This window comes from Microcebus murinus, chromosome 2, assembly GCF_040939455.1.
Source record: "Microcebus murinus isolate Inina chromosome 2, M.murinus_Inina_mat1.0, whole genome shotgun sequence".
Taxonomy (NCBI): Eukaryota; Metazoa; Chordata; class Mammalia; order Primates; family Cheirogaleidae; genus Microcebus; species Microcebus murinus.
The window spans coordinates 88,252,978-88,279,432 of record NC_134105.1 but is presented as its reverse complement, the minus strand read 5'-3'; the positions used below and the strand labels follow the sequence as shown (position 1 = coordinate 88,279,432).

Sequence of the window (26,455 nt, the reverse complement as noted above, 5' to 3'; positions counted from 1 at the left end):
CTGTGATTTTATTTACAATATCTTACTTTCTTTTATTTTCCCACTTGTGTTTTCAAAATTGCTACAGAAAACATGCATCCTTTCCCAATAATGATAAAGCACAGTAAAATATTAAAATAAAAATACACAAAGTATCAGACAGTGGGGTGAAAAAGTATTAGGAATTAAGTTTATTATGAATTCAAATTCTGCCAATTTTACCTAAGAGTTGTTTCTGGTATATGATTCTTTTGGCACATTTTAATAAGCCACATTCTCCCTACTGATCTTTTAACTGGAAATCTCAATACAGTTCTCATTATTCACAATAGTTATGTTTTACAAAATTGCCATGAACACTAAATTAGTGAATACTGAACCCTTGCTCCTAGGGGAAATATAGGGTTAGACTTCTGCAAACCTTTGGTCACAGCATTCATTTTCATCAAATGATCAGCATATAAAATTTTATTTTATGTGTGTTTCTATTTAAGGACCCGTTGTTTAATATTGTTCATTTATTAACATTGAACTCATGGCCAACAGCATTACAGTTCTTGCGCAAAAGAAGCTTGTCTAACACCTATGTTATTCCTCCATGTGGCACACCAAAGTCTTCTTGTGCTTAGGGACACCAAACAACATGTCAACACTAAACTTGGAGGCAATTTTTTTTTTTTTGAGACAGAGTCTCGCTTTATTACCCAGGCTAGAGTGAGTGCCATGGCATCAGCCTAGCTCACAGCAACCTCAAACTCCTGGGCTCAAGCAATCCTCCTGCCTCAGCCTCCCAAGTAGCTGGGACTGCAGGCATGTGCCACTATGCCCGGCTAGTTTTTTTTATATATATATATATTAGTTTCTTTCTATTAATCAAAGAAATTAATTAATTTCTTTCTATTTATAATAGAGACGGATCTCATTCTTGCCCGAGCTCATTCTTGCTCGGGCTGGTTTTGAACTCCTGACGTCAAAAGTCGAGCAATCAGCCCGCCTTGGCCTCCCAGAGTGCTAGGATTACAGGCGTGAGCCACCACGCCCAGCCTGGAGGCAATTTTAAACAAAAAATCATCAACAAGGAGGCCCAGGTGGGCGGATTGCTCAAGGTCAGTAGTTTGAAACCAGTAGTTTGAAACCCCATCTCGGCCGGGCGCGGTGGCTCACGCCTGTAATCCTAGCTCTCTGGGAGGCCGAGGTGGGCGGATTGCTCAAGGTCAGGAGTTCAAAACCAGCCTGAGCAAGAGCGAGACCCCGTCTCTACTATAAATAGAAAGAAATTAATTGGCCAACTGATATATATATAAAAAATTAGCCGGGCATGGTGGCGCATGCCTGTAGTCCCAGCTACTCGGGAGGCTGAGGCAGAAGGATCGCTCGAGCCCAGGAGTTTGAGGTTGCTGTGAGCTAGGCTGACGCCATGGCACTCACTCTAGCCTGGACAACAAAACGAGACTCTGTCTCAAAAAAAAAAAAAATGAAAAAATGAAAAAAAAAATGAAACCCCATCTCTACTAAAAATAGAAACAAATTAATTTGCCAACTAAAAATATATAGAAAAAATTAGCTGGGCATGGTGGTGCATGCCTGTAGTTCCACCTACTCGGGAGGCTGAGGCAGGAGGATCATCTGAGCCCAGGAGTTTGAGGTTGCTGTGAACTAGGCTGACACCACGGCACTCTAGCCGGGGCAACAGAGTGAGACTCTGTTAAAAAAAAAAAAAATCATCAAAAAAACACAAAAATGTAAAAACATGGCACTAAATAGACCTCAAAACAGATATATGTTTACAGTATAAGAGTTGAAACAAGGCCGGGCGAGGTGGCTCACGCCTGTAATCCTAGCTCTTGGGAGGCCGAGGCGGGCGGATTGCTCAAGGTCAGGAGTTCAAAACCAGCCTGAGCAAGAGCGAGACCCCGTCTCTACTATAAATAGAAAGAAATTAATTGGCCAACTGATATATATATATGTAAAAAATTAGCTGGGCATGGTGGCGCATGCCTGTAGTTCCAGCTACTCGGGAGGCTGAGGCAGAAGGATCGCTGGAGCCCAGGAGTTTGAGGTTGCTGTGAGCTAGGCTGACGCCATGGCGCTCACTCTAGCCTGGGCAACAAAGCGAGACTCTGTCTCAAAAAAAAAAAAAAAAAAAAAAAGAGTTGAAACAAGAAGGCATAGTATCACTTGTTTGACCTTGGCTGGAAATGTGTGTACTGGGTGACTCAAATTTTTTCTTGCTCTGCAAATGTCTGCAAATGACTGTGAAAGGGCCATGAGTATTGATTTGGGGGTTACAAATGAATTTAAGCAAGTAAGCAAATTTGCAAATACAGAATTCATGAATAATAAAGATCAACTGTAGAAGCTTTCCCAATTAGGGAAAACTATAAAACAATATTTCTAAGAGTTTGCCATCATCCTTGTTGCTTTTATGTTATAATTTATAGTGACTTAATCATGGCAAAATGAACAAAAGTAACAGAGAATGGGGAGGGGCAGAAAGAGTTTTGAAGTATGTGCTAGAAAAAGCCTAGGTTGCTGTTAAGGCAATTTTAAAGGTGATTCAGGTGAGAGCTTAGAAAAAAGGAGAACTGTAGAGAAAGCTTAGAGAATACCATGTAATCCATGGCAGAATGTTGATAAAAATATGGACTACAAAGGCCACTATGATGAGGTTTTAGACAGAAATGAGAAATGTGTTATTGGACAATGGAGAAAAGGCAATTCTTGTTGTAAAGTGGCAGAGAACTTGGCTGAATTGTGTTCATGTTCTAGGGTTTTGTGGAAGATAGAACTTGTACGCAGTGAAATTAGATATTTAGCTGATGCAATTTCTAAGCAAAGTGTTGAACATGTAGCTTGGCTTCTCCTGGCTGCTGATAGTAAAATGTGAGAAGACAGAAATGACTTCACTACAGAATTGTTAAGCAAAATGGAAACAGAACTTAAAGATTCTTAAAATTCTCAATCTATCCATATTGGAAAAATTTAAATTCTAAGAATGTGGCCAAGTGACCAATCTGGTAAAGAGATTAGTATGGATATAAACTGTGGGCTTAATCAGCCACCCCAGCAAGAAAACTGCCAGTTTGAACTGAAGGGAAGGAATGAGGGAAGGCTGTTAGACTTCTTGGATTGGACAGGGTAGGACCATAGAACTGTTCAACTGCAACCATGTGTTATCTTTCAAGACATGGGAAGAATGGTCCTGAATGCAATTCAAGGATCAGCAAGGCTGCCTCCTCAGTTTCAAAAGGGGGGACTATCACGTTGCTTTCAATGGGCTAGATAGCCTCCACGTAACATAGTAGGTACAGGGTCACCCATAACATTGGAGATCCAACTCCTGCCTGGCAAAGCTGCAGGGCAAGACCCCCACCCAGTGGGCCTGGAGGACAGAGTATGTATCCAAAGAGAATTATCCTGAACCCTTAATATTTCATGGAGTTTGCCTTGTAGTTTGCACTTACTTGGGATCTTTTCCATTTCTTTTCTTCTTTTCCATTTCTCTTTTTGGAATGGAAACATCTGTACTGTGCCTGTCCCACTGTTGTATTTTATTATAAAGCACATAACTTGTTTGCTTTCACAAGTACACAGCTGGAAAACAATTTGCTTCAGGATGAATCATACCTTGAGTCTCATCTATATCTGATTTAGGTGATACTTAGATGATACTTTGGATTTTAGACTTTAGAGTTGAGGCTGGAACAAGTTAAGACTTTTGAGGCTGTTGGGATGTAACTAATGTATTTTGTATGTGAGAAGGACATAAGGTTGGGGTGGGGAGTAACCAGAAGAAGACTATTATAGACTGAATGTCCCCCCAAATTCATAAGTTGAAATCCTAAACCCCAATGCGATGGCATTAGGTTGTAGGGCCATTGGTAGGTGATCAGGTCATGAGGGCAGAACCCCAATAAATGGGATTAGTGCTGTTATAAAAGAGACACCCTGTCCCTTCTGCCATGTGAGGTTACAGTGATAAAATGCAGTCTGTAAACCAGAAAGCAGACCCTTATCAGACATCAAATCTGCTGGCACCTTGATTTTGGACTTCCTAGCCTCCAGAACTATAAGAAATAAATTACAGTTGTTTATAAGCTACCCAGTTTACGATATTCTGTTATAGAAGCCCAAATGGACTAAGACAAGCTCTATTCCAAACACATTTTTGTATTTTAGCATTATTTTCCTGAGTTATAAACATGTGCATATTCTTGTGCATGTTTATACCATGAATACATGCAAAAGTGATCATTTATTTTTGATAACTAGAAAGAATGGATATTAGGGTTTATGTGTAGAATTGTTATTAAAAAGACTTGTTTCTAAAGTAGATGGTTTTAATTGTTTACTTATCCTCTAACTCTTATTCATAACTCTGTTGTCATGTGGAATTTGAAAAGTAGATTTAATTTTCAAGATGTTTCATTGGTTTCCTCTTCATGATGTATGTTATATGCTGATAGAAAATAAAGGCGTGTTTAAATAAAGTATTATGTTAAAATATATCTCTGGGCCCTAAGTGGCCTTGACAGATCCCTACTTAAATCCCAGCAAGTTGATACTAGTTCATTTTATTTTCTACATTCGTTTAATTGGCTCAAGTACCAGAGTGTTGTAGCAGGTGATTTTTTGTTTCATTCATGCTGGTTTCTTTTTCTGAAGCTCAGCGATGGTTTGTTGTGCCAAGTTCTTAAAAAGCAAGCAGGCTTGCCAACAGGTTTGTAGAGGTTCCCTGAGGATGTCATGAAGGAGGGGAGATTTGTAAACTAGTGATAATCAAGCTGCTGCAACCCCTTTGGAAGGTTTTCTGGGCTATTGTTGATATGCACACTGTAGAGTTAGGAATTTTTTTTTTTTTTTTTTTTTTTTGAGACAGAGTCTCGCTTTTGTTGCCCAGGCTAGAGTGAGTGCCGTGGCGTCAGCCTAGCTCACAGCAACCTCAAACTCCTGGGCTCGAGTGATCCTTCTGCCTCAGCCTCCCGAGTAGCTGGGACTACAGGCATGCGCCACCATGCCGGCTAATTTTTTTTTTTTTTTATATATATATCAGTTGGCCAATTAATTTCTTTCTATTTATAGTAGAGACGGGGTCTCGCTCTTGCTCAGGCTGGTTTTGAACTCCTGACCTTGAGCAATCCGCCCGCCTCGGCCTCCCAAGAGCTAGGATTACAGGCGTGAGCCACAGCGCCCCGGCCTAGAGTTAGGAATTTTTTATGCACATATCTTGGGCAGCTGTCAGGAAGATAAACACTGACCTTCTACTTCAAAGCCAAAGAGAGGGTAATATAGGAGTCTGTTGCATGGTGCCTAATCTCTGTTTTATTTGTCTAGGGGTTTTCTGCGTGTGTGCTAAGGGAAGGGAAGAGTCATTTGAACAACTTAAAGACATGTAGTTTGCTTTAGCGTATTATCAAAGACATGTACATGAATGGATACTTCCCTCCTGTCTCCTACTTCCTCTTAGGTGATCTCTACTGCCAGGTCACAAGCCCCAGCAAGATAGAATAAGTTTTTCTATAAGGGAAAAACTCCTTACAAATAATTAAAAGTTATCTCTAGTTTGGGGCTGAGAGTTAAGAGAATTGCACTGTAGTTTCAATTTTGCCCTTAATTAATTAGTTGACTTTTAATGAATTCCTCCCCCTGCAACTGCTCATCTGTGAAATAAGGGAGTTGGCCAAGTTGTTCTCCTTAGTCCCTTGCATCTCTCATGTTCTGTGGTTCTGTGATTCTTTATTTGTTGAGGCTGCTACCAAAACTTGTACCATCCTTTTAAGTCATATACAGTCATGTGTAACTTAACAACAGGGTTATGTTCTGACAAATGCATTGTTTGGCAATTTTGTCATTGTGTGAACATCACAGAGTGCACTTACACAAACCTAGATGGTATAGCCTACTATATACCTAGGCTACCTGGTATAGCCTATTGCTCCTAGGCTACAAACCTATACAGCATGTTACTGTACTGAATACAATAGGCAATTGTAACACAGTGGTAAGTATTTGTGTGTCTAAACAAAGAAAAAGCATAGTAAAAATATGGTATCCTAATATTATGGGACCACCGTTGTATATACCATCTGTTGGTGATGGAAACATCATTGTGAGGCACATGATTATATTCTACATGCATTGCAGATGCATGCATGATTGCATGCATCTACAATTGCAGATTACATTTATCTATGGGCAATCACTTGCAGTGCATGGTGGTCTTCAGTAATGGTTACTTAAATTTAATGAATATTAAGATTTAGATTCTGTATTGTGTTTTCAGAGAGCTATACATATAGCTGTACAGAGAGAGCTATACATAACTCTTGGAGTTAGCTACTGTTTCTTTGATCTTATTTTCCAAAATCTATACATGGATTCAAAAATCTCTAAAAGGTATTGTTAGAATGAACTTTTGGGGAAAGCTTTGAGAACCCAAGAGTTAAGATTAAGTTTGTTTTTCCTAGTAGATTGTGTGTATTGCATGCCTTAGAGATTTGTGCCTAGGGATGGCAACTTCTAGGCTAAAGTACTTCAAGACCCCTACTAAGTAATTCACAGCTTTATCATAAGTACTATGGATTAAAAGATTAGTTAGGAGGCTTTTGGCTGCATTTTGCAGAGATCCCAACTTAAACTTGCTTGAGTAATAAGGGAATTATTGATATAACTAAATACAGAGGAAGGACAGAATTCAAGGTCAGTTCAGTTCAACGTCATAGGCTCTGCTTCTTAGGAATTCTGGAATTACTTCAGTTGTGCTCTCATTGTGACAAAATGATGATAGCAATTTTTTGCTTTACGTTCATGTTCTACATCATCAGGGTTACTCAACCTTGGTACAATTGACATTTTGGGGGGGGCAGATAATTCTTTGTTGTGGGACAGTCCCGTTCATTGTAGGATGTTTGGCAACATCACTGGGCACTACTCACTCGATGCCAATAGCATCTCAACCCTGACTTGTGATGATTAAAAATGTCTCCACGTCAGGTATAGTGGCTCACGCCTGTGGTCCCAGCTACTCAGACTCAGAAAGCTAAGGCAAGAAGATTGCTTAAACCCAGGAGTTTGAGGCATCAGTGAGCTATGGTCATGCCACTGCACTCTAGCTTGGGCAAGACCCTGTCTCTTAAAAAGAAAAAAAAAAATGTTTCCAGACATCACCAAGTGTTCCCTGTGGGACAAAAATACTCTGGTTTAGAACCACTGGCCTAAAAGAAGATAGACCATTTCATCAAGTGGCTCTCTTAAGTATGAGGAGATAAGTTTCCTAGAAGATGCCAAATTTCTTCCTTTTGTCTCACTGGCTCCATGTGGGTCACTTCCTCATTACTAAACCCATCATTGGTGGGGTTTGGGGTGTGGGTGGGAAGTACCATTTTCCTCAGACTAATCAGGCCCCCTCTGGAGTTAGGAATGTGACTATCCAGAGGAGGGATGAGTATATAGGTAAGATTGGTGGAAAGGGTGAAGGAAAGCTGATTAAGAACCCAACAATATCTATGACCCCTGTACTGTAAATTTGCTCTCTTTTTTCTTCTTCTTAGTGAGGATTATGGAAAGAGCTTTAAGGATATTACAAATCTCATCAATAATACCTTCATTCGAACTGAATTTGGCATGGCTATTGGTCCTGAGAACTCAGGAAAGGTGAGACTCATTCTTGCATATATAAAACTTGTGCTTGATAACCTCATGCAAGGCTGTCAGATGTTAGTATCAGAATGATCCAGTAGTACACAATAATGTATTTTAGTTTAGTATTATTATATTTAAAAAGTAAACATAATTTAATGCTGATCATATCAGAATGGAATTCAGCACACAGATTTCTTTTTTTTTTTTTTGGCCCCTGTCCAAGATGCACACAAACCCTTCATAATTATATGACAATTGTTTAGCATTAACAGTGCCCCTAAAACAGCATTTTAGTCTTTTGGAAAACTGATTAATCTCAAAACTGACCAGGCTCAGGCACACAGGTATGATGTACTAGCTCAATTCAGGATGTTATTTTCTGATAGAATAAGATTTGTGCAGTGGAGCAATTAATCTGTTTTTATAACTCTTCTTACTTTTGGAACTAAAATTTTCTTAGCCAATGTCTGGTGAAAATGCTACCAGAACTTCCTGTGTGTTTATAATATCATATCCTGAATCTGATATTTCCTCTTCCTGATCAGGTGATATTAACAGCAGAGGTGTCTGGAGGAAGCAGTGGAGGAAGAATCTTCAGATCATCAGATTTTGCAAAGAACTTTGTTCAGACAGATCTCCCTTTTCATCTTCTCACGCAGATGATGTATAGCCCTCAGAATTCTGATTATCTTTTAGCCCTCAGCACTGAAGTAAGTCCAGTTGAGGAACTTGGCTTATATTTGAATTTTATAGTCTCAGATATATACTGTCTTAGAAGGACCCTGCAGGTAATTCTTTTATATTGGACTTCTTTCTAGTGTCTTCTTATACCATGGAGTATGTATTCTTGCTTTTTTTTTTCCTATTTAGTAAAGAGCATGATTTCCATGTGTTATATATTCCAGGTAAGTGTGATGTCTAGTTGTCATAATTTAAGTGAATAATGTGTGCTTTTGGAGTAATAAACTAGAAAACAGTTTAATATATTAATTCTTGTGCTGCAAGGGACAAACATAAATTGTCAAACTCCTAATATTATTATTGTTCATTCCCTATGACCAAACCACATCTTTATAATTTTTTTCTTTGTTAGTTTCTCAGTTTATAAAGCATATTGATTTCTGTCTTTGACGCTCATGTATTAAATATCCAAAGTTTCAAATCCCTGCACCCCCCCCCCACCACATTCCTGTACTTTGCTCAGCAATCAGTGTCTCTCCCTAACCCTCCTACCTCTCTGCTGAGAGTTCCCTGAGGAGCACATTCTTCTTTGCCTTTACTGGAGGACCAGTCTCCTTTATTGTGGATGTTAAGGGCCCAAAATGGCTGAGTTGCTAGACTATCCTAGTCATAATTATACTTTATGTTTATATGGCTCTCTCTCATCTTATTTCTTAAGAGTGTGGGCTTCTGAGCAGCAGGATCAGACAGAAACACTGGAGGAACTGGTTTAAGATGCACATCTCATCCCTAGGCCCCAATCCAGATAGAATATATTGATGACTTTTGGTTGCAGAATGGCTAATATTTTTAACAAGCTCCCCAGCTAAACATCACACTGAAGTTTGAGAGCCATTTGTGCTGACTGACTGGCGACAGAAACAAGATCATCAGCTGTGGACCAGTCAGGCTGAGCAAAGGCATAAGGAGGGTGAAGGGCCCTGGAAGAGGAGTCTGAGTCTGGGCCTTCTGTGAGGAGGTCTCTGAGCAGAGATGAGTCTGGGGGCTCCAGGAGGGTCAGATTTATCCTTAGCCAATGGGGGCCAGAAAACAGAAACTAGCTTGGTAGAGGGTAGGCTTCAGATCTCAGAACAGCAATTCCTGGAAATTGGCCACCAGCAGCTTAAGCTGAAGGACCTGTAAGGAAGCAAAGAGCCTCCATAGGAAAGGACAGAACCACAGATGTCCTATTTGACCACTTCATCTCCATTACCAAGTATCTCAAGGTTATTAAAACAGGGCTATTCTCAGGAAGAGACAGGTACAATCGGCTTTGATGCCTGAAATTTCTTCCAATTAAGGGTAACTTTGAAGTACAAATAATTGGGATGGAGAAGATGGACCAATTTGTACTAAAGTTCAAATAAGTGATATCAGACCTTTTCTTGCCTGTATAAGTAGAATCAGGAAAATTAGAAATGCTGGGAGGTGAATATTACCAGAAGAGGAAGAGTTAAAGGAGAATGGTGGGTGAGGGTAGGGGAGCACTGAATATAAACTCTGCCTAGATCATCTGCATTTAATTTCAGCTATACCAGGACATCTCTGTCCCATTTCCACTGAAACTGAACTCAGTAAGCATGTGTTGCCAGTATAATTGACATTGTCAGTCTTTACCTTTTTAAGTCTCCGATACATTTCAAAGTATTGGCCAATCCTTCCTTTGGGGAACTCTACTTGCTTTGCTTCTGTGACATCATTCCCTTTGGTTTTTCTATTTTTCTGGCCATTCCTTCTTGGTCTCTTTGTTAAACTCCTTTCAACCTACCCTTAAATGCCTACTATTCATTTGACTCTGAGCAAGCTCCTTCCATTCTTACCATCTAACTACCACTTACAATGTGTAAGATTCTCCAATCTTTATCTCTAGCTCTGGCTTTCCTCTAGGATGTCAGATTCCTGTCTTGCTGCTCCCTGGATGTCTCTATCTCAATGTCCTACAGGCACCACAAATCAGTCTAAAACTGAATACTTCCCTGCTCTTCTCTCAGGCATGCTTTTCTTCCCTTAATCTTTATACTAACTAGTATAAAGATAGATACCACAATGCATCCTATACCCCAGCCAGAAACCAAGAGTGACTGACTTATATATGCATACACAACCCCTCCTCCCATCCTGCCCTACAGGACAAGTCATCCAGTTCTATTCTGGCTTCCAGGTTCTTGGAGAGCCTATTCCTCATGGACAAGGTTCAGAACCTCAGCGCCCTCTGTAATCCATCTTTCCCAGCGCCCTCTGTAATCCATCTTTCCATTCTCATCCAAGTATTCCACCTAAAAAAGTGAAACTGACTCTGTCATTCTCCTGCTTAGAGTACCTTCCTCCTGAGAGTCCCTCATATATAATAAATAATAAAACCCAGACTCCTCAGCATGGCATAGAAGGAAAGCTCTCCATGAGCTGGCCCTTGCCTTTTTCCCTAGCATTCACTTCTCATTTGCTCACCTTGGAATTTGCACCCCATTAATGTCCAGTGGCTTTTAGCTCCCTGTACACTCTGCAGTGTTTTATCACCTTCTTGCCTTTGCTAGTACTAGTTTATCTTTGTGCAATAACACCTCGTCTCCCTGCTTGCCTTATTTTGGTCACACTGCTCATCATTTAAGATTCAGCACAGCCATCTTCTTCAGGAAACTATCTCTGATGCACTGGCCCTCTTCTCCCCATTTCTACACTAGATCATGTTTCCATAACACTACATTGTGTTGAACTTTCTTCTTATCTATGTCCCTTGTTAAACTGTGAGCTCCTTGAGTGCAGAGAGTGTGTCTTATTCGTCTTTGTATCCCTAGTGCAACGTCTGGTACAGTGCCTGGCACATAGTAGGCACTTCATATGCATTTGTTATTCTGAACTTTTAAGACCCTGAAGGGCCCCAGATAAACCGTGTATGTGTCTATAGAGCCCAGGCAGTTCTGATGGAACTTCAGTATGTGTTTTTACTGTCCTGAATGATTGGATATGAATTATTAAAGGTCATACAAGCAGCTGCACAGGATAAAGCTGGAATTTTGATAAGTCATTTATAATCTTTCAGAATGGCCTGTGGGTGTCCAAGAATTTTGGGGGAAAATGGGAAGAAATCCACAAAGCAGTATGTTTGGCCAAATGGTGAGTAACAAGACTCCATCTGTGCAGAGCCCTAAACCTTTCCTGGTAGTGCTGCCAAAAATCACATAAAGAAATATTGAGCACTTACTATGTGCCAAGTACTCTTCAGGGTGCCATAAGGGATACCAGAGAGGGGTATGACACAGACCTTAACCTGGAGGATCTTCTAATTCTACTGGAAAAGAAGACTTAGTCTCACTAAATTTTAGAATATAAAGTATAAAATAAGGCATGTGACTGAGTAGCTGCTGCCTGAAAAAGGTTTATTTTCCATGAATGGTGACATCAGTTGGAATATAATAAAATACAGCTTTAATTTGGGGATTTAAATACTTCTCTGTGCCCAGATTTACACTCCCTTGTCCAGAGAGTCATGTCAGTTAGGTAGAACATAGCAAGGAATCAGGAAGAAAGCTTAAAGAGCTTCCAGACTCCCAAAGTCACATTGTCTCTGCACCAAAACTCATACACTTCTCTCAGTGGGACGTCCTTTCCCCACCAGGTGCCTGCTTAAAGATGATGCAGTGGAGGGAGCTCTTCCTTGGGAGTCATGTCACCTTTGTTCAAACCTCATTCTGTTGCTAGTCAGTGGCTTAACCTCTCTGAGCTTTAGTTTTTTCCTTCTGTGAAAGATGTATTTGGGAAATGTGAGGGATGGCTAAGCTGATGCCTCCACAATTTGGTTAGGCTCAGACCCTTGTTTAGAGCTTCTTTATTCTTTCCATTTGACTAATTTCAACAAATTTGTTAATCTGGTTTCCCAGTTTATAGCAGATTGTTTCCAGAGTTGGGATATGTAGCTGCTAGCAATAAGCACATGACAGTATTAGAATTATAGCCTGAGAGCTGGAAGGAGGCAGAACAACAGACAAAAACTTAGAGACTGTATAACAGTATGAAATCATTTCGTGCTAGATCAAGAAAGTACACATACTTCAGTAACTTCTAATGGGAACACTGTATTGTAGTTTGATATGATTGATGGTCATGATGAAGACCCATAATCCCGAGAAAGAGTTTAATGTATTCTACTTAGGGAATCAGGAAAGTGTATAATATAGATTACAAATGTGTCTACCAACATTAATTAAAATTTTAAGTATGTTGCTTAAATAAAATGGACCTTTTCCAGAAATGCTCATGTAATGAGGTTTTTACAGCACCAATGGTACACATGCCATGTTTGCTTTCATTTTATGTATTTTAATAAATTGTGTTTTTACCTTACATGGTCTTATAAGGAAGGAAGTAATTTTTAAGGTAACTAAGTTGAATTATTTCACTCCTGCTGGACCCAAAATATGTAAGATGTGTTTAAGTAAGACTGTAGTAATTTTGATCATAAAACTTATCTTTAATCCCAAAGTGCCTGTAATCCTAGCACTTTGGGAGGCCAAGGCGGGCGGATTGCTCAAGGTCAGGAGTTCGAAACCAGCCTGAGCGAGACCCCGTCTCTACCAAAAATAGAAATAAATTAATTGACCAACTAAAAATATATATACAAAAAATTAGCCGGGCATAGTGGCGCATGCCTGTAGTCCCAGCTACTCGGGAGGCTGAGGCAGTAGGATCGCTGAGCCCCGGAGATTGAGGTTGCTGTGAGCCAGGCTGACGCCACGGCACTCACTCTAGCCTGGGCAACAAAGTGAGACTCTGTCTCAAAAAAAAAAAAACAAAAAAAAACCTTATCTTTAAAACTAAAAAGTTACTTTAAAATGATATTTTATTTTGGATCCTATTTAAGGTTTTTTACTTTAGTAACATGTTTCTTTGCTTGGTGTCTCAATAAGGATGACTAGGCTGCTGATAACTGTTTATTCACCTTTAGATCTTTAATTTCTAGGAATTTATAACTTTGAGTCCTGAAAGAACATGCTCAAACCCAGCAGCTTTTGCTGGTGGTAATCTTTAATGACCATCAGAATCTGAATCTAGTTCCCTGCAAACTCCCTTTCCAAGTTACGTTTTAAATAATTCAGCCTCTGACCTAGTTGTCTATTTGAGATGAAAGAACTAAATTATTTAGCTCATATAAAGCATTGAACTAGATTCTGAGGGGAAACAACAAACATAAAACTTAGTACCTGCCCTGAGAAGCCAATTAGTATAGTAGGGGTGATAAGGCATATACTATGTAATTAAAATTAAAAATAGGAGACAAATGAGTGCTAAGTGGTTGTGTAGAATGGCATAGTGCTCTATAATAGGGTTTCTTAATGTCAGCTCTAATGACATTTGGAGCCAGGTAATTCTTTTTTGTGGGAGGCAGTCCTGTGCATTGTTTGGCAGCATCCCTGGCCTATACCCACTTGATGCTAGTAACAACTCTTGCCCCCCTTGTCCCAGTTGTGACAGCCAAAATTGTCTCTAGACATTGTCACATGTCCCCTGAGAGGCAGAATTGCCTGTGGTTGAGAACCACTGCTCTAGAATTTTGCATCAAAGAAGTCTTCCAGCTGGAGTGACAGGAAAAGTTTTGTGGAAGAGCTAGATTTTAAGCTGGAGCCAGAAGATCATGACCATAACATTTGGTTAGGTGAGAGAAAAGCATTTAAGGAAGTAAAGAGTATGGGCAAATATGAGACGCCAATTTGGAGAGTGTAAATAGTCCAGTGTGACCGCTGGAAGAGTTCACATAAAGAAGTAGTGGGCTGTGGAAAATGCATGGGGCCAAGCTATGGGGAGCTTGACTGGCCAGGTCATGGAAAGACCAACCACAGCACCTGAGAAGGCTGTGCTGGCCAGTGCCTGTGGATGAAGCTAACTGTTAGACTTTCCAGGAACTTTGTGACAAAGATTGACACAGTCTGTTAGCAGTGTTAAACTGTTTCTTTTCCCTGTTTTTGCCTCATCGTAGGGGATCAGAAAACACCATCTTTTTTACCACCTATGTGAATGGCTCCTGCAGTAAGTACATTTTAGTTCCAGAAAAGAGTGTCCTGGTGGCCATGTGTGGTAGAATGTTCTGTGTTGTGTGAAGTGAAGTAGAAATATAAAAGATTCTTTCATTTTCCTGAAATTTTAATAGCTAAAAAGTTGATAATAATGTTTTAAATCTTGAAAGGACAACCAAATTACTATACTGTACTCAGATCAAATAAAAGGTAGGCTATACATAGAGGCAGTATTCTTAATTTTAGCAGTGTATTTATATAAACAAATATTAGGCTATAAACAATAGCAAATTAAAATGCATAGTGGTTTCTACTAAAGAGCATGGGTTATGTTTGTATTCACAGAAGCCATGGGCCTCCCAATCTGTGGAACAATTTCAAAGCAAAAGGCAAAATCTTTCATTTATTCATTCAACAATATTTGAGCAGCTGCTATATGCTAAACACTGTTCTAAGGATGGAGAGAACAAAACACCCAAGTCCTGCTCTTATGGGATGTAAATTCAAGTAGGGGTATTGGATAATAAATAAGAAAATCAAAACTCAAACAAGACAACTTAAAATAGAATGAGAGCTGAGTGTAGTGGTACATGCCTATAATCCACAGCTACTCAGGAGGCTGAGGAAGGAGGATTGCTTGAGCCCAAGAGTTCAAGTCTAGCCTAGGCAGCAGAGTGAGACCCTGTCTCTAAAAAAAAAAAAAAAAAAAGAGGAAAGAAAAAGAAAAGATAATTTAAATTGTGCCAAGTAAAGCAGGATGCTATGGCTGGTATTTTTATGCAATTGTATTGGAACTAAGTAAACTCTGTCTTTCCAGCATAAAACTTCGTATGTATAAAAACTCAAATATGAATGCCCTATATGTAATGCTGTATCACACTTATATTGTCATTTGATTGAAATGTATAGGATTAAAAATGCTTTAGCTATAAAATTAAAAACAATTCTTAAACAGTTATTTTGAACTAGGCTCACAAGTAAGTGGAGTTTTAATTAATATTTTGTCTTGTTTAAGAAGCTGACCTTGGGGCTCTGGAATTATGGAGAACTTCAGACTTGGGAAAAACCTTCAAAACCATTGGTGTGAAAATCTACTCATTTGGTCTTGGGGGACGTTTCCTTTTTGCCTCTGTGATGGCTGATAAGGTAGATAATTTACCTCTTTTCTTTGGAGTCTGATATTCCTGTAAATATGCTGCATATAGATGCCCTTTACTACTTAGTATTGACGGAGTTTCTTGTCTTTTTGCAATATTTAATATGACTGTAAGGTTGCGGGGGGGTGATTCTTTTTACAGAGGCTGATTGACTCTGATGGACTATTCTCCACTTTGGCTTTCGCCGTCATACGAATTCTGATTATCTTTTTTGGGATGTGTTGACTCAGTGTTTGGGCTTTACTCAGACGTAGACATCTGAAGAAAGCAATCCACTTGCTCATTTTTCAATAATAAAAATTAAAATAGGTAACATTAAATGAGTACCTATTGTATGTTAGATACATATAGTGAACACAGCAGTGAACAAAACAGATATAATTCCTGCTCTCAGAGCTTATATTCAAGGAGGGAAATAGATACTAACAAATAAATGTGATATGTTAGGTAATAATTAAAGCTGTGAAGAAATCTAAAGCAGAGGAAGTAGAAAGTGGCAGGAATTAGAGTGTGCTATCTTGGATTAGGGTGATTTGGGTGAATTCAGTGAGACCCGTATGAAGTGAGAGCATGGTGATGTGGACATCTGGGGGAGAGCAGGATGAAGATGCAGCAAGTATGGAGAGCCTCAGGCTGGAGCATGCTCAGTGCATTGAAGAAAAGGGGAAAACAGTGTGGTGGGAACACAGAGAAGAGTCATCAGAAGTGAAGCCAGAGGGGAGCCAGCAGCCAGACTGTTCAGAGCCTTTCTAGGTCACGATTAGGACCTTGGCTTTTACTCTTCATGTGTTGGGGAGCTGTGAGAGGACTGTGAGCAGGGGAATGATGGGATTTGGCTTCAGTTTTGACAGAATAGATGTGCACAGAATAGCCTGCCAGGGACACACATGGAAGCAGTGAGAGTAGCCGGGGACTCTCACAGTAGTCCAAGGGAAGGAGGTGGTAGCTTGGCCAGGCTGTTAGCAGCGGACCAGGGAGAAGTGGTGAGACTGTAGATGTATCTTTAAACATATTGCTAATAGGACTTGCTAATGGATTAAATGTGGGTTGTGAGAGCATGAGCAGAATCAAGGATACCTTTAGAGTCTTTGTCCTGAGCACCTGGGTGGATGTATTGCCATTTTCTGAGATGCCCAAGACTGCAGGGGGAGCAAGTTTGTGGGAACAAAATCAAGAATTCAGTTTTGGATATGAGATACCTATTAGATATCTAAAAGGACATGTCAAATGAGCATTTGGGTGTATGAATCTCCCAAATTGATATGGTATTTGAAGCCATGTGACTAGATAGTATCTTGTGGAAGAATGCATAGATAGAGAGGCAGTGGGAGGGCTGAGCAAGCCCTGAACACCCGAACACTGAAAAGTTGGGAACAGAAGAATCCAGCAAAGAAGACTGAGAGGGAGGGATCAGTGGGGAAGGGGCAAAATAGGACCATGTGATGTCATGAAAGCCGAGTGAAGAAAATGTTTTAAGACACAGGACATGATCAGCTCTGTTACACTCAAGTGAGATGTTGAGTTAGATGAGTTCTAAGAATTATCCACCGGAGTTGGCAAAGAGGAGATTGTTGGTGACCTCAACAAAAGCAGTTTCCTTGGAGTAGTGAGGTTAAAGGCTGATTGGAGTGACTTCAGAGAGAACTAGAGATGGGGAAGTAGAAACAGTAAGCGCAGATAATTCTCTCAAGCCATTTTGTAATAATCCTCCCAACAACCCAATGAACTAATACTGTTAGCTCGATTTTGTAGGTGAGGAAATTGAGTAACTTGCCTAGGTTCACCCAGTGGTGGAACCCTGGTGAAAATCCAGAGGTAGCCTCCATGTAGCCTCCTATACTATACTGCTACTATGTATAAAATTAAAATTCAATGTGCTTTTGAACTCTAGTTTCTACCTATAACATAAGATTCAAACTAATTAGCATCTTGGTATAAGTTAAATAATTTAAATGTACCTATCACTGAACTTTAAAGAGTATTTAACCTAAGGACACCTTAAGATTAATTCTCATGCCCTCAGTGACTGTGTCTAGTAGCTATTTTAAGCTACTTATCAGAGAGTAAGTTTTAATTGCCTTCTTAACATACTCCTTTTACCAGCGAAAGACTCCCTGATCCACTTCCTTATAGTGGATAATTTCTGACTCTCCTTGGCCTCTTTCCAGCCTATGCATGTTCCCTTCATTATGACTATTCTGAGAGACTTCCTTAAAATGGAGGCATGTCACATCTTGACTTCCCTTGTGATCTCCCAAGCATGGGTTTCATCTCCATTTTCTAGACCTTTACTTACGTAATTCTTTGGATTATGCCAGGACTATCTCAAAGGGACCAAACTTTTATGCAGCAGTCATCATTTTAAGAATTATCTGAGCAAGTGTATGTGAATGGCTACAAAGCCAACTTAATGATGGTTCCATCAGAGCCTTAGCTATATTGAAGGAGATAAAATATCACAGATTGGGAGGACACCTTCCTACAGGGCCATTTCAGAATGAAGAAGTACATTGCCTGGAACTTTGCTGGAGGTTAGAAATTGCTTTGGTAAATAGTACTATGTCCTTTCATTTATAGCAATTGTACCCAGTGAGGAAATAGGTAACAGTAATTTTTAAAAACATTCCTGTTCTTGTCCCTGCACATGGTGTCTTGGCATAAAATTAAAAAGAAAATATTGGCATTTGTTCTAGGATACAACAAGAAGGATCCATGTGTCAACAGATCAAGGGGACACATGGGGAGTGGCCCAGCTCCCCTCTGTGGGGCAGGAACAATTTTATTCTATTCTGGCAGCTAATGATGACATGGTATTCATGCATGTAGATGAACCTGGAGGTAAGAGCTTTTTAGTGGCTAACCCTTAAATACATAAAGATGTAAGCTTTAAGCTGTACTTTGAGTAGCTTTCCTTTTTATGTGTTGATTTTTCCCCTTACCCTTAGAAATGTATTAGTGTCCTATGGATTACTCTATCCTAGAGATAATGTATGACCTCTGTTGAACACATTAACTGCCATGTGAATTGCATTTAACTCATGCTAGTTTTGAGCCCGGGGCCTGGTGAAGTACATGTGACTCACATGTCTCTTCACCTTGGGAGCTGCGAGGACTATTTTTCAAGTTGCTTGTAACTCACGCGCAGAAAACAATAAAAAATAACACATTTTTCATTAAATTAGTAAGGATCATTTTGTTTTTGAAGTTTTTATTCTTAATAAAACACCATAGCCCCAAGGAAAAACATTTTTTCCTAGTGTGGCAGTCAATGTGTTAAAAAGCCACTTGTTTTTTAAATTTTTTTAAGCCAGTCAAATTTAGCAGAGAAAAGGCCACTTGTTTTGTTACTCTAATCTAGTTTATGCAAAATATGTTCAAGTGTCATAGAACAGAGAGCTACTTAAGAACAGTTTGTAGACCAGTACTGATATGCAACTCTCTATTACCAAATAAGTACAGACATTGAAAGCAAGAGTTTAGAAACTTTTCTAGTCATTTGACAAGGTAATTTTATGTCTGTTGAATCTAATGATAAAATTTAAAGCTTATATTTTGTGTCTTTTCATTTCATTTTTCGAGTGACTAGTTTTTGTTTTATTTTATGAAAGCATCAATTTATGACACATTGGAAATAAAAAAATGATACTTCATTGCAGATAGTTTGAGAAGCATTTTTCTAGAGTACAAAGATTTAGAGATGTGTAAAATATAAATCTAAATATAGTGATTCTGCCACCAAAATATATATGGGAAGAAGTTTTCTGTAGCATCTGATTAATTCATTCCACAAACTTGCATCTACCATGTTCCAGGCACTTAGTCAGTTACTAGAATTAAAGATGGACATGAAGGCCGGGCGCGGTGGCTCACTCCACCTAATCCTAGCACTCTGGGAGGCCGAGGCAGGTGGATTGCCAGCCTGAGCAAGAGTGAGACCCCGTCTCTACTATAAATAGAAAGAAATTAATTGGCCAACTAATATATATAGAAAAAATTAGCCGGGCATGGTGGCGCATGCCTGTAGTGCCAGCTACTCGGGAGGCTGAGGCAGGAGGATCGCTTGAGCCCAGGAGTTTGAGGTTGCTGTGAGCTAGGCTGACGCCACAGCACTCACTCTAGCCTGGGCAACAAAGCAAGACTCTGTCTCAAAAAAAAAAAAAAAAAAAAAAAAGATGGACATGAAGATCTTTGGTACCAAACCTTAGTTAATTCTTAGGTCTGAGTCTCCATCATGAAGACAGCCAACTGGATTTGGTCAAACTATTGTTAGACTATTGTTTTTCTCTCTATTCCCTCCCAAGACTTAGTGTTTTTGACTATTTCAGATACTGGATTTGGCACAATCTTTACTTCAGATGATCGAGGCATTGTCTATTCTAAGTCTTTGGACCGACATCTGTACACTACCACAGGCGGTGAGACAGACTTTACCAATGTGACCTCCCTCCGAGGGGTCTATATAACAAGTGTGCTCTCAGAAGGTGAGTCTCAGCATGGTTGTTCTGCCCTGCTCCTTCAGCTGAATGTGTTAGGGTTTGAGGCTTTTGGAGAAACTGATTTTCCTGTCCCCTCAGTAATGTTGCTTGCCTAGCCAATAAGCTTTCTCATGTAAATTCTGGCTCCCTATTTTAAATAAGGAACAGTAAATAGAACTGGGAGAGAGAGAAGCAACAGCAGATAGAAAAATATTTTGAGTCTATGTTGTTTAGGTTATACAATGAGTCTTTTATTATTATATGCGAGGTGTAGACCTACAGGGACGAGCCTGAATTTGAACCACTTCCTCCTTTTCCTTTTATAGAAGAATAGCAATACTAGCCAAGGTTGTTCTTATGTTCTGCTCAATGGCTTGTAGTAAAAGGCTCTTAGTAAAAGGCCCCATTGTACAAATAAACACATTAGTCTCAAGTACAAGGACTTTTAAAGTTTATTTTATTTATGTATTTATATTTTGGCAGGAGGCAGGGGCTGTTTGTTTTCATTTTGTAAAGTCCTTGCAATTGTCTACAAGGTCCTAGGTGATACTGGCTCCCTACTTCCTCCCTAACTCACCTCCAACTCTTCTCTTTTTCATTTGCTGTACTCTAGTCACACTAGCCACCTGCCAGTTCTTAACACACCAGGTACACACATACATGGATTAGAGATTTGCATTGATGGTTCTCTCTGTTTCCCAGATATCTGCAAGACTGTTTTCCTCCTCTGAGTCTGTGCTCATATATTACTTTCTGAATGAGACCTGCCTTTCCCCTGTCTCACATATACTCCACCTTTATCTGCACAAGTTTTTTCCACAGCACTTATTTTTTTTTTTTTTTTTTTTTTTGAGACAGAGTCTCGCTTGTTGACCAGGCTAGAGTGAGTGCCGTGGCATCAGCCTAGCTCACAGCAACCTCAAACTCCTGGGCTCAAGCAATCCTGCTGCCTCAGCCTCCCAAGTAGCTGGGACTACAGGCGTGTGCCACCATGCCCGGCTAATTTTCTATATATATTAGTTGGCCAATTAATTTCTTTCTATTTATAGTAGAGATGGGGTCTTGCTCTTGCTCAGGCTGGTTTCTAACTCCTGACCTCGAGCAATCCGCCCGCCTCAGCCTCCCAGAGTGCTAGGATTACAGGCGTGAGCCACCGCGCCCGGCTAGCACTTATTTTTAACATGCTATATGATTTACTTTTACTATGTCTAGTACTTTTCTCACCCTACCAGAATGTATATTTCACAAATTTTTTTTGTCTATTTTGTTCATTAATATAGTTCCAAAGGCCTATAAGAGTTTTCACATAGTGGGCACTCAATAAATGTTTGTTGAATAAATGAATTTTTCTTCATTTGCTTTCATGTTTGGTTTTCCTTGGAAAACTTAAAGCATGTTATCTCTGAATTTGAACCTGTAACAGTTTATATCATTGAAAATAGGGAATGAGGAAGAGACATAAGAAAAAAAAACTGGGTTCAGGGGCACACATCATTAGCCCAGCTCTCAGGAGGCTGAGGTGATAGGATAGCTTGAGCCCAGGATTTTGAGACCACCCTGGACAACATAGACACATCTCTAAAAAACAAAAAGAAAGTAAGTATAAGAGAGATAAGATATGGGGTAGTAGAGAGTCAATAATTAGGAATTATTAATCCAGAACTATGCACACTTATTTAAACCTCGAGAGTTTCTAAAAGAAGCTTGGTGTCATGGCATTGTGTGAGTAAAGATTAGGATACCTTTGCATGGTAAATCTTACTTCCAAGGCAAACAAGCAAGGAAGGAGAATGGACATCAGCCTGTTCATGTTGGTAAGAAGTTAAAGGTATCTTTTTTCAAGAGTATCAGTCCTAGATGATTTCTGTTCAGGTAGGAAGCCTTCTTCAAATAATCATATTTAAAGTCCTACTCAGTTACTCACTAACACTGAGCTGTTTTGTAAGGAAATAAGCTTGTGGAACTCCAAGGTTATAATGGTGTATATGGTCTCAGGAGAAACTTATACATTGATAAACTGAATTTAATTAGGTGCTACCAGTGTATCAAGTTAATGTCATTCTTTTCCCATTCAGATAATTCTATCCAGACCATGATCACTTTTGACCAAGGAGGAAGGTGGAAGCACCTCAGGAAGCCTGAAAATAGTGAATGTGATGCTACAGCCAAAAACAAGAATGAGGTTTGTTTACTCCAGTCATCCTCACGTGTGCCTGAAGCAAAGCAGACTCTCTGTTCTACTCTGATCAGTGCCAGGCTTTTGAATGATGAAGTTTCATACTTGATTGGGGTCCACAGCTTAGGATGGAAAGTTTGGAAATAAGAGTAATGAAATTAACTTAGGATTTGGGAAATAGGAACTATGAGGAAAGGTCAAAATACTATGGATTATTTGTCTTTTAAAGAAGAACAAAACTGGGCCGGGCGCGGTGGCTCACGCCTGTAATCCTAGCTCTCTGGGAGGCCGAGGCGGGCGGATTGCTCGAGGTCAGGAGTTCGAAACCAGCCTGAGCAAGAGCAAGACCCCGTCTCTACTATAAATAGAAAGAAATTAATTGGCCAACTAATATATATAGAAAAAATTAGCCGGGCATGGTGGCGCATGCCTGTAGTCCCAGCCACTTGGGAGGCTGAGGCAGTAGGATCGCTTGAGCCCAGGAGTTTGAGGTTGCTGTGAGCTAGGCTGATGCCACGGCACTCACTCTAGCCTGGGCAACAAAGTGAGACTCTGTCTCAAAAAAAAAAAAAAAAAAAAAAAAGAAGAACAAAACTGAACGCCAAAAATTCATGTGTTATTAAACTGCTGAATGAAAACAGAATGGACAGAAGAACTGGTGATTAGTTAGGGGTCAGCATGGCATCTATAAGACTTTAGAAATTCTACAAGAAGCTGTAGAGCAGCTGTTTGTAAGCAATGCAAAGCCATGCTAGTCAGAAACAAGAGGAAGAGCATTCAGCCTTTTCCCCCTCTACCTGGGAGTAGTCTGTGCCTGGCATGGTGAGGGAAGGTTCTCTTCTGCTGGGCTGTATTCTGCCTTTTCATTGTCATTGCCCACCCTACCACTGACATACCCTTGTTGTAACCCACTGTCTTCTCTGACCCTAAATTACTAGGGTTAGTGGAAATTCTAACTATCCTCAGTGCTCATCCAGTTAGAACTAATCATTCTTCATTTCATTCAGAGTTTGCTTGAACCTCTTTTTTTTAGTTATAGTAAAATATATGTAATATAATACTTACCATTTTAACCATTTTGAACCTCCTTTAAAGCATTTTCACTCCGCTTTAGACCTCAACTATAATAGTTTCTGACTTTTTTCCCAGCTTTATTGAGACATAATTGACAAGTAAAATTATATATATTTACAGTGTACAATGTGATGCATCTTGATATATGTATACATTGTGAGATGATTACCACAGTCAAGCTAATTAATATACCAATCACCTCACAGTTTTCTTTTTTTTTTTTTTTTGTGGCAAGAATATTTAGAATCAATTCTCTTAGCAAATTTCAAGTATAAAAGATAGTATTATTGACTATAGTCACCATATTGTATTAATACATTAGGCTCTCCAGAATTTATACTTCCTGCATAACTGAAACTTTGTATGCTTTGGCCAACATCTTCTCCTTCCCCCCAGCCTTGGCAGCCACCATTCTACTCTCTCTTTCTATAAGTTTGACTTTTTTATATTCCACATTTAAGTGAGATCATGTAGTATTTGTCTTTCTGTGCCTGGCTTATTTTACTTAACATAATGTCCCCCAGGTTTATCCATGTTGTCACAAATGACAGAATTTCCTTCTTTTTCAAGACTGAGTAATATTCCTGTGTGTGTATATATATATTATACTATATTTTCTTTATCCATTAATCCATCTATGGACACTTAAGTTGATTCCATATTTGGCTATTGTAAATAGCGCTGTAGTGAACATGGGAGTGCAGGTATCTCTTTGAGATACTGATTTTCTTTTCTTTGGATATAAACCCAGAAGTAGAATTAATTACCTGGTAATTAGTTAGGGGTCAGCATGGCAGCTATGAGACTTGAGAAATTCTACAAGAAGCCATAGACCAGCCATTCATAAACAATGCAAATATCATTTATAGTTTTAGGAAACTCCATACTGTTTTTGCATAATGGCTATATCAGTTTACATTGCCACCAACAGTATACAGGATTTTCTTTTCTCCATGTCCTCGCCCAATACTTATTATCTTTTGTCTTTTTGATAATAGCTATTCTAACAGATGGGAGGTGATATCTCATTGTGGCTTTTATTTGTATTTCCCTCATAATTAGTGGTGTTGAACATTTTTTCATATACCCATTGGCCATTTGTTTGTCATCTTCTGAGAAATAGCTATTCAGGTCTTTTGCCCAGTTTTTAATTGGATTATTTATTTTCTTGATATTGAGTTGTTTGAATATTAGCCCTTTATGGGATATATGGTTTACACATATTTTCTCCCATTCCGTAAATGGTCTCTCTTCACTCTTTTGATTGTTTCCTTTGCTTTGCAGAAGCTTTTTAGTTTGATGCAATCCCATTTGTCTATTTTTGCTTTTTGTTGCCTATACTTTGGGGTCATATCCAAAAAGTCATTGTCCAGATCTATGTCAAGAAGCCTTTTCTTTTTGTATTGTATTGTATTAGTAATATTCTTCTAGTATTAATAGTTTTAAGTTTCAAGTCTTACATTTAAGTTTCTAATCCATTTTGGGTTGATTTTTGCATATGATATAAAATAAAGGTTCAAATTCATTGTTCTGCATTTGAATATTCCCACCACCATTTATTGAAGTGGCTATCTTTTTCCCATTGTGTGTTCTTGGTACTTATGATGAAGAACAATTGACCATAAATGCATAGATTTATTTCTAGGCTCTCTATTCTGTTCCATTGGTCTGTGTCTGTTTTTATGTCAGCACCATGCTCTTTTGATTACTATAGCTTTGTAGTATATTTTGAAATCAGATTTCTAGAGTTTTGTCCCTTTTGCTCAATATTACTTTTGTTGTTCAAGGTCTTTTGTGGTTTCATATGAATTTTAGGATTGTTTTTCTATTTCTGTGAAAAATACCATTGGAATTGTAGATCACTTTGGGTAGTATGAACATTTTAACAGCATTAATTTTTCCAACCCATGAACATGGGATATACTACCATTTATTTTGTCTTCAATTTCTTTCATCAATGCTTTATGGTTTTTAGTACACAAATCTTTTACCTCTTTTGTTAAATTTGCTCCTAAGTATTTTTTAATGCTATTATAAATGGAATTTTCTTTATTTTTTCTGGATAGTTTGTTATTCATGCATGGTGTATTTTGTATGTTCATTTTACATCCTGCAATTTTACTGAATTAGTTTATTAGTTCTAACAGTTTTTTTAGTGGAGTCTTTGGAGATTTCTATATATCACGTCATCTGCAAACAGACGATCTTACTTCTTCCTTTTGGAAAAGGTTTGGTTGCCTTTTATTTCTTTTTCTTGCTTAATTGTTCTTGCTAGAATGTCCAGCACTGTGTTGAATAAAAGTGGTGCAAGTAGGAATCCTTGTCTTTTTCCTGATCTTAGAGCAAAAGCTTTCAGCTTTTCATCATTGAGTATGATGTTAGCTGTGGGCGTGTCATATATGGCCTTTATTATGTTGAGATACATCCTTTCTGTACTCAATTTGTTGAGTTTTTATTATTAAAGGATATTGAATTTTATCAAATGCTTTTGCATCTATTGAGATGATTTTAAACTTTCATTCTGTTAACGTGGTTTATCACATCTATTGATTTGCCTACATTGAACCATTCTTGCATCCCAGGGATAAATCATTGATTATGATGTATGGTCCTTTTAATGTGGTGTTGAATTCAGTTTGCTGGTATTTTTTTGAGGATTTTTGCATCTTGTTTATCAGAGATATTGGCTTGTAATTTTCTTTTCTTGTAGTGTTTTTGTCTGGTTTTGGTATGAGGATAATACTGGCCTCATGAAATGAATTTGGAAGTGTTATGTCCTCTTCAAGTTTTGGAAGAGTTTGAGAAGGATTTGTGTTTATTCTCCTTTAAAGAATGTTTGGTAGAATTCATCAGTGAACCCATCAGATCCTAAGCTTTTCTTTGTTAGAGGCTTTTTGATTACTGAGTCGATCTCATTTTATTGATCTGTCCAGATTTTCTATTTATTCATATTTCAGTCTTAATAGGTTGTATGTGCTTAGAAATTTATCCATTTGTCTGCATTATTCAATTTGTTGGTGTATAATTATTCATAGTAATCTCTTACAATCCTTTGTATTTCTTTGGTATCAGTTGTAATGTCTCCTCTTTCATGTCTGATTTTATTTGAATCTTCTCTTTTATTTAGCCTAACTAAAAGTTTGTTAACTTTTTTTATCTTTTAAAATGTCAAATTTTTAGTTTTGATTTTTTTCTATTCTTTTTCTAATACCTTTCATTTATTCC

At 38.7% G+C, this 26,455-nt stretch overlaps 1 protein-coding gene across 4 annotated transcripts in view; it reads left to right on the top strand.

The window, feature by feature from the left end:
- The window catches only part of SORT1 (sortilin 1), a 76,113-nt gene that overhangs the window by 31,113 nt on the left and 18,545 nt on the right, over nucleotides 1–26,455 (top strand). For 2 of the 4 annotated variants that reach the window (XM_012751563.3, XM_012751565.3), the window contains exons 4-11: nucleotides 7,530–7,632; nucleotides 8,166–8,330; nucleotides 11,381–11,454; nucleotides 14,312–14,361; nucleotides 15,367–15,494; nucleotides 18,199–18,343; nucleotides 19,831–19,986; nucleotides 22,056–22,162. In XM_012751563.3, coding sequence (XP_012607017.2) covers nucleotides 7,530–7,632; nucleotides 8,166–8,330; nucleotides 11,381–11,454; nucleotides 14,312–14,361; nucleotides 15,367–15,494; nucleotides 18,199–18,343; nucleotides 19,831–19,986; nucleotides 22,056–22,162 — 928 coding nt within the window. Of the gene's footprint in view, nucleotides 1–7,529; nucleotides 7,633–8,165; nucleotides 8,331–11,380; nucleotides 11,455–14,311; nucleotides 14,362–15,363; nucleotides 15,495–18,198; nucleotides 18,344–19,830; nucleotides 19,987–22,055; nucleotides 22,163–26,455 lie in introns of all 4 variants that reach the window. The other 2 variants (XM_012751561.3, XM_012751564.3) reach the window with 1 other exon arrangement.